The sequence below is a fragment of the Falco biarmicus genome, chromosome 2 (genome assembly GCF_023638135.1).
Source record: "Falco biarmicus isolate bFalBia1 chromosome 2, bFalBia1.pri, whole genome shotgun sequence".
In the NCBI taxonomy this organism is placed as follows: Eukaryota; Metazoa; Chordata; class Aves; order Falconiformes; family Falconidae; genus Falco; species Falco biarmicus.
Window position 1 is genome coordinate 64,579,693 of NC_079289.1, and position 14,456 is coordinate 64,594,148.

Sequence of the window (14,456 nt, forward strand, 5' to 3'; positions counted from 1 at the left end):
GTGGCACCCCTGCACAGCAGGGCATCTGCCCCATAGGGCAGTCGGTGCTGCTGACCCAGCCAGCTTCTATCAATTTAGAGAAAAATCCAACTACAGTCTAATCATTGCTAACAGCTGTTTAAAAATTTAGCCCAACTTTTCCCAGGGAGAGGGAAGCACAATATTTGGACCCAAATGGCAAATTTCTTACGGATTTAAAGCACCCATGTCGAAGTTCAGGATCACCACAGCCTCTAGCAAAGGTCACCTGTATTTTTCTTCTGGGAATGCTGTTCCCTTTTCCATTAGACCTGACCACAAAGCACTGAGCTCCCTTTGAGAATGCAGCAGTTTGTTCAGCAAGGCTGTAGCTTAGCCAGGCGGAATGATAGAGAAGGCTACAATATAACCAAGAACACACAGCTGCTACCATCCCCACCCTCAGAAATCCATACCACACAAACAAGACACATTATCATAGAAGTTACACTTTGTCTGCACTTTGAATCATAACTCAGAATTCACGTAAAAACCCCAAAGGAACCTGTACTACTAGGCCACAGCTGAAGATGTGTCATTTGCAATTCTCCGCTGTCCTCTAAAGGCTGTTTCAGGAATTTCAGCCATGGAGTTTGAACAGCAAATTGCTTCTGCTCTGTGTCCATGTACCAGGGCGCAGGCCAGCGGGTCGAAGAAATGTGGGGAGGTTTATGCAGACTTCGGCTGGTGCTCTGCAAGCTGCTACAAGAGATGGGTCTGACCAGGGACATGGAGGGACCATGTCTGTGAGGTGTGGGATGCTGCGCCAGCAGCATCGCTGGCCCTGGCAAGGGGTGGGATCAGCAGGATTTCCATTATTTCTGATCTTGATACAGTTCACTCTGCTGGTGAGGCGTTGAAGTCTCTTAGCGTGTCCCGGTGACTGCTGGAAATAGCAACGTGCATCCAAATCAGCTTGCCAGGATGAACTTGAAGATTTGATCTTGTTTGGTTCCTACCTACGCCTTTATAAGGTGCTCTTGAGGAGTTCTTTATTTATAATGGAGAAAGGTCAAGCCTTAAAATAAGCCTATAATTATATAATTGCCCATTAAGAAACCCTATAGTTTAAGTCATAAGCTCCTGTAAACTTCTATGCAGCTGTTTTTTCTGAGTCATTCACAGTATTGCCCTTTAACAGTCTTAATTAAGGAAACGGTAACATTTGTTCCTTTTTTTATTCTTCCTGGCTAACATCCAATTACGCTTTTTGTAATTCTTTCCTATTCTGTTACTAATGTCTGTTTTGCTCTTTTGATTTGCGGGAGCTTTGGTTTGTTTTAATTTCCAAAACTTTTTGCCCGTGAAATGTTGGAACCTGTGCACATGTTCTAACGGTAGAATGAGTCTGAATCTGACAGGTACCGTTCCTCTTCTGCTCCACCTCTCACAGCTGCTTTGCTGCTTTTCTCCTAGAAGTTGGGACATCTTACCAGTAAAGGTGCCTCTTCACAATGCCAAAACTACTTTTGCCTCTTTCCTTGGTGTCCCCTAAAGACTTTTGGGAAAAGTTTATGTTTCTTTTGTCCACAGGGGCTTATATAGTATCTCTAATCCACTAATTGCTCCTGCCAGCAATGAAGTAACCTGGGTGACGGAAATACGAAAGCCCTGGAGTATATTGCTTGTAAAGGCTGTACCATATGATGCTGAAGTACAAAGGCAACCTCAGTACACAGCTCTTCAGTGTCTGAATGCTATTAGGAGGGTTTTCTGGGAAATTCAGAGGGAGTGTTTGTGTAATGCTGAAGTTATGGTTATTTGTTCATTTAAGGCTTTCTAAAGGATCCACCTTTCCTGCAACTCTCGGCTAACTTCATCTGTCAAGAAGTGCATTTATAAGATTCTTCAAACTCTCCTTCCTAATTGTATCAAGGATCCCAGAACTCCCCTAGATGTTTGAAAGGGAGAAATGAGGCTGCTGCAGGGGGGGAAACAAAGGTGAAAGGAAAGTTGTGACATGACATTTTCAGAATGTATTCATCTTGTTCATTTCTCCATCATCTTTGAAAGCAAGAACCATAAGAGGTTTAGGAAGTAAAGTTTCCACATTTCCTCTTAGTTGTTTTGGGAAACACTGATCTCCAATTGTTCTTGCAGCTAAGTTGCAAATGGTTTTGCAGAAGCACAGCGCTTGTGTTGTCTGCAGTGCTTATGAAACCAATTTTCTGTCTAATGCCCTATCTGGCACTTTGGAGAAAAACAGTTTTGGCTCATCCATTCTGTTGTAGCTGAGAAATCTGTATCATATCTTTTTCCTTAGCAAATAAAACGACATAGTAAGTATTTTCCTATTGGTCTACTAGCACTTCTATTAATTACATGTATGTATTGTGTACTCACATATATATGTACACACTTATACTGCATTAGTCTCTTTTACAGAATAAATGAAATATTTCAGTTTATTTAAGGATGTTTTAATAATCTGGATCACAGCTGTCAAAAACATATTCTGTTTTTGTCTTTAATGTTAGTTGTGTTAACAAAGCCACAGTAAGTGGGAACTGTCCTGCTTTTCTCATTTATCAAATATCATTTTCACCCCACATTTTGTTTTCTTTATGCTTTCTGTTTTCTTCTAAACAGTACAATTTTACTCTACCTGATGGTTCAGTTGCTTGTTTTCTAGATAATTTTGTTTTCTTCATTTTCTGCCCATTATAATATGCTCTAATTCTTACTTTTACACGCCAGGTTGTTAAAGGAAAGTTCTCATTTACCTTTTTAGTTGCTGTTGTAAGCCCGTCTGTAATTTCCCTCTGTTTCTTTACACCCTTCAGAACTGTTCATTAGAAACAAGACAAGAGGTAAAACTCAGAAAAAAAACCCTCTTTTAAGGAGTGAATGCAGTGCCTTGTTAGAAAGCAAAGAAGACTGTGTTCTTTTCCTCTCTCTTGGCAATTTGTGGAAAAAGATTGAAGGGCAATGAAGCAGCCTCGATTAGTAAATGTAAAACTCGAGGGTTCAGATAAGAACAATTTAATAATTAGAACAAGATAAGAGAAAAAAACCTTCCTGGCTAGTTCAGGTCAGCTGTCCTGGCTGTGTCCCCTCCCAATGTCCCATGCCCCTCCAGCCCTCTCGCTGGCAGGGTCCAAGAAAGTGAAGAGTCTTAGCATAAACATCCCCCAGCAACAACCAAACCCATCAGTGTGCTGCCTGGGCCCCCAGCCCTCTCTATGTTCAGACACTGTAGCTCCAACCACAAAACATTGAAATCACCAGCCAGAAGCCTGCATTACACACCTCACAAAACGAAGAATAGCCTTGCATAGTAGAGGTGTTCTTAAGAACTATTATCTTGAACATTTGTTTGTAGCAGGTAAGCAGTTCAGTGTTAAAAAATAAAAGGTAAAACTCCTGTGTTTCTCTTTAGACGTGCTGCTGCTGCCCACCGCAAGGTAAGCGGCTCTTGCAGCCGCAGCAGGAGGGTGCTGTCAACCATCACACCAAGTATGCACAGTTATATAGAACTCAGTATTGGTCTCCAGGCACAAATGAAACGTAAGAACATTTCTCTCTCACTTCTGTTAGGAATTCCTGAATCCAGCAGCCTGACAGAGGCAAGGCTGCCACAGCTCCACGGGCCTGGGTCCAACCAGTAGCAAGGCTCAGGATGCATCCCCCATAGGGACATGCACACAGAGAACACATACGCAGCATGTATGTATGTATGTATGCATGTATATGTGGCTGGCCGCGCAGATCAACCCCGACAGACACACACAGCACTCACATGAACACAGGCAGCACCAACGGCCTCATCCTGCTCCCCTCTCTGGCTGAGCTGGATGGAGGTCCATTAGTGGGAGATATAGATGTTGGAAGAAGGGTTCGCTGGAGTCAAGAAGACGCTCAATATGAGTTACGCATCTTGCTCAACTTTATTAGTTTCTAACACTACTTATATAGAATCGATACACATGCATATTCGTAAAGCAAAAATATAATTGGTTATTAGTCTCTAAGCGCGCATGGTTCTCAACACCCCTAATTATCATGACTAAAATAAGCATTCTTTCCATGTAGCTAATTGTGTTGCTATGCTTTAGCCTTGTAGTTTGTTACTCCCTATTTTCCCATACCGGTCCCTATCTCTCTTGGCCCTGCACCTGCTTTCCCAGCAGCTGTAGCTTGTTACAGCCACGGCCTGTTGGCACAACATAATTACTTGGTCTCAGGATTCAAGAATAGCTCAAGGCTACCTTTCTTGTTAACTTCAGCACAGCAACTTCAGTACAATTCTGATTACAGGCCTATTCTAATACCAGGCCTGGATTGTGCAAAACTTCAGAGATTCTAAGGCCACGCTTCTGCAGCCATTCTTCTACATATAGAGATATTACGTATTAGTGGGAGATATATATATTTTTCCCACTAATCCACTAACACCTAGTGTGTGTGTGTATATATATATATATATATATATATATATAAAAAACTTTTTTTTTGTAAGTGCAGTGTTGTTCTCCACCAGGATGTCAGTGAGAGAAAGGGTGCAGGGTTCTTTCTGGATCAGAGTAAGAAAGGCCTGACAACAAATGGCTTAACAAAATACCTGTTTTAATACAACAGAATAAAACTAGGGATATAAATAGGATAAAAAGAGGAATACGGGTAGCAAGTAAAACTTAAACCCCTTCAGATGCTAGGCACCCTGCCTTTGTGCAGGTCTGGACAGAGCCTGGATGGATTTTATCACGGTGCACTGTGGAGGTCCCATCCATGGAGGACTCCCTTCTTCCCATGCCCTGGCACGCAGATGGGCTGCCACGGGGCACTCCATCAGGCTCCCATACACTCGTCGCTCATGTTGACGTTCAGGCAGCTCAAGCCCCAGGTGTGAGGCTCAGTAAAGCAGACACGTCGTTCAACATCACTAACTCCTTGAACACACCTTCTGTGAGGCTGGCAGTACAATCGTGGATCTCTCCAGTACCTGGGCTTACACACACAGTCCAGCCAGCCAGCAGCTGACCTCTGGATCCTCTCACCTCCAGATACACCCACCCTCTCCCTCTGCAGTGTCTGCAGCTGCTGGCACCACAGGCACACCTCCCACCTGTGATCCCAGTCCAGTTGCTGCACTCAGATCTCCATTGCACACACCCAGGAAAAAGGAAAGAAATTTAATAAGGAGACAGGACAGGCTGCACCCTGCATTGATCAATGCTAGGGCAAGGCTAGAAAACCATACTGACCAGTACTCTATTTACACACTACTGGCCCTTTTTATCTGCTTATCTCACTATTTTCCCACACTTTATCCTTCCAAAATCACCTTTGGGTTACCTGGTTAAATTGCTGCTGAAGAAAAAGGCGAGGAGTTGGTTTTTTCCAGAATTCTTGGTTGGTTGGCTGCTCCTTGCAACGGAGCATTACTAGAGATGGCATCCTGGAGCGCAGTTAGCTGTGAGCAGCTCTGCTAGCATTTCTGTTGAGAGTGCTTTATAAAATCAGTCTCTTCCTTCACATTGATGAATATTCTTTTACAGAAGCTGTGCTTTGTGTTGCAGAGAAGCAGCACTAGGTAATGCTGACAGTGCCCTAAAGAGGGATGACCTAACTGCAGGTGGAGGCAAAGCATAGATCAGCAAAAGGAGAAAAAATGGCTGACATTGTCATAAAAATTATAGATGACATTGCTAGCTCCCATCCACTTCCAGGGGATCTTCCAGCAGAGCTGGTCCAGTACTCCACCCCAGTTACCCCACCCAGTTACTTTCCCCCCAGCCTAGCAGTTGGAGAGGGCCCAAGAGCGGTGATGGCTCTTCCTCAGGTACAGGCATAGGCAAAACATTTGCTGAGAGAAGAATGGACGTCACTGCCCGAGGAACTGAAGATGACAGGAACCGGTTCTTGTCCACTTTCCTGCAGAGCTGGATAGCTTATTCTATGCTTCACCTTTCAAATATTTATTGATGCATGAAGTTGTGATTTGCTGCTCTGGTTTGAAGCATTGGTGCTCTTGTGTAATTTATTATGACAATTCTGTTAATGCAGTTATTTCCAAGCCCAAAGGAAGATTTGATGTATTTGTTGCTCAACTTTTAATCCACTCTTTTGATGAGAAACTGGCCCTAACAGTATAGGGCTAATAGCAAATCATGAAGATTCATCTTTTTATGTGTATATATTTTTCATTTTTCCACCTTACTTGAAAAAGGGTCACTGGCTTCCTCAAGCTGTCCTTGTTACACCACAACGGAACAGTTTTAATTGTAGGATTGGAAGCTACAAAACCCATGTAGATGGAAATAAAACATGACAGCTGCTGGGTTAGGGGATAAAAGACTGGTCTCCACCCGCAATGGAGCACCAAGGACACTGGCAGGTCCCCACCTGCCCAGGTATTCTGTGCCTTGCATGTGAAACACCCCCCTCAGCCTAGCAGCCAGAACAACTCCTGCAGCAGTGAGGACTCTTCCCAGATTGACTGGTTTCTGTGGAATCACATCAAAATGATTGTTCCTGGCATGGCCACTGCTGCAAGTTTCCTGTGTACTACTGGGTTCATTTTAGCAGTGAAGTAAACCTTTCTTCGGAACTGGCCCTCTGCTTCTGACACTGATGCTGCCTCTCTGGCCTGTGAATTATCTCAACGACACATGGGATGATGCAACATGCCTTGCAAGGCAATGGCCAAAAGAGTGCCCATGCAGCTAATTATTTCCCCCCCCCCCCCAACACTTCTGGTCAAAACACAATCACATTAGCTTTGCAGTTCTTTCAGACTTTACAAGAATACGCTCCAACCACACAGAGTACTCCTGCCTGTCAAGTGATTTGCGACCGTGTGATGCCTCAAAGCTCAACATCTTTCAGCTTTCCTTTGGCACACAGAGTATCACTGCCTTCAGAGTCCACATATTCTTACAGCTGAAATGCTGCCTGCAAGTACCCCTTCATGAAGGCAGATGCACCAGCAGGTCCTTTAATGGCACAGGGTTAAAAGCCTTACATGTTTTATTTAACAAAAGCAAGAACTCCAAGGCCTCCACAATAATGGGAATCCTGGTGTCTGGAGGGCAAATGCACTAGTCCAAGGCTGCAAGTTGTTCCATCAGCCCCGTGAGAGTTCACCTCTGTTGTGATTCACAGGAGTCTCGTCTCCATGGCCTGGCAGGTGCCTCTGCTTCCCAGGGGCTCAAGCAAAGTAAGGGCAAAGACAAAAAAGGCCACAGACCCGGCTGATCTAAGGGTGATTGTTAATTAATGAACTGCACACAACAAGTAGAGATAAGACTAGTACCAAAATCCTGTAACAAGTAGGGATATGTAAATCAATACACTCTTAACTGGAAGCTTCTCCTTTCTTACACTGTGGAAAAAAAATCATAATCTTTCAATTACAAAAAGTAAAACACTTGTTTGAAAGATAATCGTGTTTTTATTTTTCTAAGCTTGCACTTGTGGAACATAATAAATGACCTGATATAATGACAACTTTGCAAAAGAAGAATCCCCCTCTCCCCAACATCTGGACAGCAATATATAAATATTTACAATGAAAAAATAGGGAAGGGAAGAGAATGAAGTCAACATAAGCCAAGTCTGTTTGCTTTTGCACATCCAATTTTGAACATCATTTAATTCAATTCAATCTTAACCGCCACTTTCCGTTCACAGTACTGAGGCTTTAACTTCATTTTTTAGATCTTATGTGCAACAGATACACTCCTGCTCTGCTTCTATAGTTTTATTCTGTACAGTAACTGTAGAATTTCCCTACTATTTTTTTATTTGTTTGTTAACTTTGAAAACAACAAAAAAATTAAATAAACATTTATGTCTCCCAATACAAAGTTTCTCACACAGTCAAACACATCACAACACTGAAAATCAGCATAATGAAATGCTGTATAGCTTCTTAACAAGGACATCAGGTCTGGGTCCTAATCTGTTGGCTTTAACAAAAGCACTCTTCAAATAGAACAAGTACACATAGAAAAAATAACCTTCTGATCTTCTTGTTAAAAAAGGAAGTGGTGCTTTCTATAAACAAAAGATGCGATTTCCTTGACACAGATATAAGTTACAGTGGAGAGAGCTCAGAAAGCTTCAAATAAAATTGGCATTTGTTTAAAAGGATGATTTAAGAAGTTGATTGGAGGAGGTTCAATCAGCCCATTTAGTTGGGTAATTCTAGAAATGTCAAGTGTAAAAAACCCTATGTTTTTTGCTTTCTGCTATATAGTGTCACACAATCACATGACTGAAAACATGTTGCCTGCAGAGATGGTAGACACCGGTCACACACGGTTTGGTTGTACTATGTCAACACTGATTGCCCCGTCCAACAAGAGGTTCAACGTCCTTTGGATACCGAGGAGCAGTCCTTAGCAGTTGTTTCACATATGTGAGCTTCGCCTGCCTCTAGTGCCCAACGATACACGAAGCCGTGGCTCTCTTGCTTTATAATGTTCATTGAAGTCCAATCTAAAGCTAAGAAACCGGAGGCTTTCGTCAGAACTGGTTGTCAGCAGGACCAAGAACTGCTGGACGATTCCCTGAAGGAGAAAGAAAACCCCAAGAGACACCTAAGACAACATCACTGGTGTGTTTTGCACAGGGATGCCAGGTGCTGCCCAGGCATGGCAAGGAGACGGCAGGAACCCGGGAAAGGGCACACCCACCGCAGCAAGTGACACCCCCCCCCCCCCAGCAGAGCATCTGCCTGGTAGGGCAGTCGGTGCTGCAGACCCAACAGGCAGTCTGTGCACTTGGAGTGGTTTTGCACTTGACACGTGGGAGGCATGCGTCTGGAGCTCATCTTTGCATTTGGCCCTAGCCAAGCAACTGCAGGAGCTCCACAGCATGCAGGAAAGAAGAGGACTTTGGGAGGATGGGAAGACTCACTTGAAGGGCTCATTCTTGATCTCCACTAAATACTAATAATGCAGACATGCCCATAACTAGATAACCCCATTACTTCCAAGGATGACCAAAGTTGGCCAGGGAAGTCCTACATCAAAAATCCATAGTAGGGTTCAGCAGGAATACAGTCCATGCAGGCAAAAGCTACACTGCCAACTTGTAGCGATCCTATAGAGTACACAAATGATTATCTATTCACTGCCTACGCTGAAAGAATTTGGCTCCATTTTCCTCTGGAAGGGAGAACTGCAATATTTGGACCCAGGAGCAAATTCCTCCCAGAACTGCAGTCGTCACATCAAAACTCAGGATCTCTACAGCCTTCAAGAAAAGGCACCAGTATTTTAAAACCTGGGTGTACTATTCTGTTTTCCTTCAAACTTCCATGTGAACTGAACTCTTGACAGTGCAGCACTTCATTCAGGGTAGCTATAGCTTGGCAAAGCTATAGGCATACAGAAACAGAATTGATGCAAACCACCGGAGAGGAAGACTGGGATGCGCCCTGCTCATGCTGTACAGCTGCTGAGTCACAACTATAACTGCTATAAAAACCAATTATACTCTTACAAGGTATGGGTAACAACCCAGCAAAACCATTCCAACCCCGTTCATTTACCTAGGGAAACAATGCACATTTATGCATTTAGTAGATGTCTGAGTGTATATTTATGGATATTAAAATAAGAAAGAAAGATAGAAGAAATATCAACAGCAAGATGGAAGCAAGCAGGTCCTACAGCTTTAAGTCACAGAATCATTTAGGCTGCAAAAGACCTTTAAGATCATCAAGTGCAAAGTCCACCACTAAACCCTGCCTCTAAGCCCCACATCTACACGTCTTTTAAGTGCCTCCAGGGATGGTGACTCAACCACTTCCCTGGGCAGCCTGTTCCAAAGCCTGGCAACTCTCAGTGAAGTCGTTTTTCCTAATATCCAATCTAAACCTCCCCTGGTGCAACTTGAGGCCATCTCCTCTTGTCCTATCAGTTGTTACCTGGGAGAAGAGACCGACCACCACATTGCTACAACCTCCTTTCAGGTAGTTGTAAAGAGCAATAAGGTCTCCCCTGAGTCTCCTTTTCTCCAGGCTAAACAACCCCAGTTCCCTCAGCTGCTCCTCAACATTCCTAAAAAAATCTGAACCTCAGGCATGCCAAAGGTGGTAAGAGAAGTTTAAAGGTACACTACTTTACATGAGGAATATCTCATGTGTCAAAGTCAAGGATGAGTTGGGATAGGGTTTTGGTTTTCAGTTGATCTGGGGTCTAATCCTGAAAGGCTGCTGTTGTACATAGTGCTGTGTCCCTCACTTTCATTGCTTTCTGGAATGCTTTCCCTGAAATCTAACAGCTGATATTTCTGGGGAATGGGAGCTTTAGAATCAGATACAACAAATTAAGACAAAGCCAGAATAATTATCATTCAAAAAGACAGCCTGTGCATGTTCGTCCAAACTGTTTACCCAATGCCCATCTCAACATGCTTAAAATCAAGTGTTAGGCCCTTAATAACGAGCCTTTCTGCAGTCTTTGCTACTAAACACTTGCAAAGATGGTGAGAAAGATTGGAATGCAGAAGGCATTTTATTCATTTATTTATTTTTAAGGTTATGCCAGAAGATAGCTATTACTTTCACTACTGGAGGAAGGAGGATACTTACATGAAGAGACTATTCCCCTTTGTCAGGGGAACACACACAGTTGCAAAATCTACTGTCTACTGAGAAACAGTGAATACAGGCTTTTAAGTAGAGAAGCAAAAAAAAAAATGAACTAGATCCACAAACTGTACACATGCATACAGAAGTTACACCTACTTAATATCTGAAATTGATTTCTACATATCAAAGCTCGGCAGGCATATTTAAAAAAAATATTTAAGGGGCACCTGGTAAAAGTGAGTGAGTATTCGCAGCTGTGAGCACATTTTGGGTATTGAGTCCTGAAATTCTTTCATCCTTTTGCTCTCTTCTTCATCTTCTGATGCAGTTACACCCCACTTGCCCTACAGAGAGACCAAACGAGTTAGGTCAAGCATCACATGATGAAAGCTGCTAACTGGGCCACCTTCTGCCCAGCTAAACCACCATGTTTATACAAACCAACCATCACTATAGAAAGCCAAACATGGAGTCTCTAATATTGACACTGTCAGTCCCCTTGGTGGTTGTAGAGCACATGAAAGAAATCAGAGGTTAGTAAAGCAGGTGAGTTTCATACCAGCACTGCATGTCCCACAGACTGACAGCAGGAAAGCAGGCATGAAGCTACAGCATTTTTTGCAAAAGGGTTCAGAATATTAAAGCCTTTTCCATCTCCTTCACCTACAACAGCCCTAAACTTATCCTCCAAAGCTCACCAGAGAATCTACACACCTAGAGGTTTTGGGCAAGACATAAATGAAAAACACCATTCAGCAGTTTTGTTTGAATTCACTAGCTAATGCTGATGACTTTTACATTGGTCCCAACTACGTTTTTCATTTTTGCTGTACCTCTACATAATACCTAAACCCCTCCACATATCAAAAGACAAGTCCTAGTAATATCCTTACTGTACCTCAAGTTCACGCTGTTTTTTCCTCTCTTCAAATTGCAGCCTCAGCTGCAACTCCTCCAAAGCAGCTCTGTACATTGCATCTTGGGCATTCTGGAGCTCAATGATCTGATCAAAAACAGCTCGAAGCTGGTTGAGAAGTACCTGTGAGATAGTTCAGCAACAAAACAGCGAAAGAGTTTTAAGTTACTACCGTTCTTCAGAACACCAGTAAATTAAATCTTTTTACACACAGCTGGAGAGACTGTTTTCCAAAGCCTGAAGTCATTTGTTGCATGATCACACAGTTTCTTAGGACCAAAACCAACCGGCCCACATTGTAAAAAGTTTTATAATCAGCATCTGACACTGCATCTGGGGAGTATCTACAAAGCCTACCATAATAAAGTCTTATATCAGAGGAATAAAAAGAACTCTTCCCCTTGCTCCTACAACATAAAGTGAAGGTGGTTCCTAACACATAAGCCAAGATCACAAAGCTACAATTTAATGCAAAGAAGAAGACTTACCCTGGAATCACTATCCAACAAGCACCGAGCTATGATTGTGTCTAGAAAAACTTCATGAGCTGCAATGATGTGATCCAAGTCCTGTGCTTGTTGAACCTTGTTCCAGAGTTCATCCCACGAACATTCAAGCACCTGGAGCAATGATTCAGGATTGGGCTGTTTTGATTTGCTAGATGACAAGCTCTTTGAAATTTAAGACACACAACACATACAGAATATTAAAAGTACTTCATTTTTAAGCAACTAATTGGGTGGATAGAGTATACCTCAAATGTAATGTAATACTGCATTTGATGAATGAAATGGACCATTTCTGATGCCAGAACGTGACACTGATGCAGCACCCCAGAAAGCTCTGTAAAAAAATCCAAAGAGATGGCATGTTAAAGACTGCAAGGACAGGCACAGCCATCAAACCAGCTTGGTAAATTTTTTTCTATCAAACTGAATACTTCATAAAACAGCCACTAATCTTGGATGGTAGGAGCAATACCAGCTGGTGACAGATGAGCAAAGAACATTGCACAATTAACTCCTAGAAAATGTGAATCAAAGACAACACCGACTGTGCTCAGACAGTGCTGGAAACTTGCTGAGTATCACAAGGGAAAAAGACCCTTTCAGTTCCAAGAGCCCAAAATACAGTTAGTGTCCCATGTGGGTTTTTTTGGTTGAAATTCTGAGGCCACAGATTTGCCTCAGCTGCTCACCTGTAAAAGGAGGTACCTCTGTTGCGGAAGGGTACTATCAAGATTACCACCAACTGTAAAAATTCTCTGGAATAAAGATACTTAACATTCTGGAATCAGGCAAATATCTAGAGAGAGGAAGTAATTTCTAAAAAGCTGCCACAGTAATTGGCCACTGCAGACAAGCTATGAGACTACTACAAAAGGAATTCTACATTTTCATCTACAGGACCATCTACTGATCTGAAAGACATTACGACAAGTTACTCTGTTCTTCATTTCTTATGCCTTTGCAGGAAAACTATCCCTAACATCTACTTTTAAGAGGATAAATAAAAAACCCCTCCACATTAGTTAAACAACAGAAATTCCTCAACATTGGAAGAAACAACACAGATATATGCAACTCGCCAATTACAGACAGGAAAAGAGCAAGCCTGATGCTACTGTCTAGAAGTACTCCCTTAAAGTGTTAAAATCCTTGTCAGTTAAGACTTTATGGGAACTGTGAATAAAGCTATCCTTGAAAGTCAATGCTCTGTCGTTGTGGTTGAGAAACAAAAGACCCTGCAGCTACTTCCTCCTATCAGTTACTGTCCTCCATTTGGTGCTCTGTGACTGGAAGGGCAAGAAACTGTTTTGGAGGGAGGGAGAGAAAATAAAAGTTCTATTACTTCTTCACAAATCAGCGCTGGGTTAGACTCTCCACGTATTTCAGAAAAAAAATTCTACTCTCAGCTTCCAGCTTAGACATGCCAGTGAGCAAGACAGACTCCTGTGCCTCCAGGCAGAAGGCAGTACAGCTCTTTGTAAACATACCCTCCTTTGTCAAGAGGCACAAACTGAGAAATATTAACTCCTTCTGCCAACTACAGCTATTACAGTTCGGCCAGCATTTCAAATGTCTGCATTTCTTAAAACAGACAAGCAACTGAGCTTTTACCTACAGAAGACTGCTCCATGGTAAAGCATAAGAAAGGCTTCCCAAGGGTTGGGGGGGAACAAACTTCGTCCTGAGAACAAAAGAACACATGAGACCCTAGCAATGGAAGGCAGCTCCAGCCTGAAGACCCTCAGGTGATGAGAATAAAATCTGTTACCTGCACCCTAGTCTCAAAGGGAACAGAAAGCAGTAATGCAATAGACCATATGTTTTGAGTCAAAAATGCACTTATTTGGGACAGGGACATGATGGTAAACCAAATCCTATCTCACAGAAGCAGAAAGGAAACCTAGTCATCCTGTACAGTTCCAGAGATCAGTCTTGTGCACTAGAGCAGACTTTACAAGAGCTTGTCTCCCACTGACCTTCTGAGGCCAAGGTGTCCACTCCTACCCACCAAACAGCTCCTAATTATAAAAACATGAATATATTTTTGGAAATATTACTATGCCACAAAGAAGCTGAACCCTCAATAGCTATTTTTTACTGAGAGAAATGTCAATAGGTGAAAAAAGTCAAGAGTGAGCCAGTACAGATGCTCACAAATACAACTACAATCTCAGCTGAGAAGCAGGATCAAAAAGTCCCAGTCCATTAAACATACACCAGAGCCAGAACTTATTTAACTTATTTCTTCTCAAACATCTGTTCTCTTCTTAGCTAAACAAAAGTACAAGGAATGAGTGACAGTTATACTAGTAAATTCAGAAGTGTGCATGTGTGAGACTTACTACTTCCAGCATAAGGAAGAGGGAGACACAGGATACAGATAGGAAGCCAACAAGGATGATAAATAAAAGGGGATGGAAGAATAACTGTTTTTTTCTAGAGACATGGGATGTTTAATTTGCTCACTGCT

General features: G+C 42.5%; 1 protein-coding gene across 1 annotated transcript in view; it reads right to left on the reverse strand.

Moving 5' to 3' along the window:
- Nucleotides 1-7,388: 7,388 nt before the first annotated feature.
- TUBGCP3 (tubulin gamma complex associated protein 3) overlaps nt 7,389-14,456 on the reverse strand; it is a 53,910-nt gene continuing 46,842 nt past the window's right edge. The window contains exons 18-22 of the mRNA XM_056328630.1: nt 12,232-12,320; nt 11,966-12,097; nt 11,460-11,600; nt 10,789-10,905; nt 7,389-8,531 (exon numbers count right to left, since the gene is read on the reverse strand). Coding sequence (XP_056184605.1) covers nt 8,373-8,531; nt 10,789-10,905; nt 11,460-11,600; nt 11,966-12,097; nt 12,232-12,320 — 638 coding nt within the window. The 3' untranslated portion in view covers nt 7,389-8,372. The remainder of the gene's footprint in view (nt 8,532-10,788; nt 10,906-11,459; nt 11,601-11,965; nt 12,098-12,231; nt 12,321-14,456) is intronic.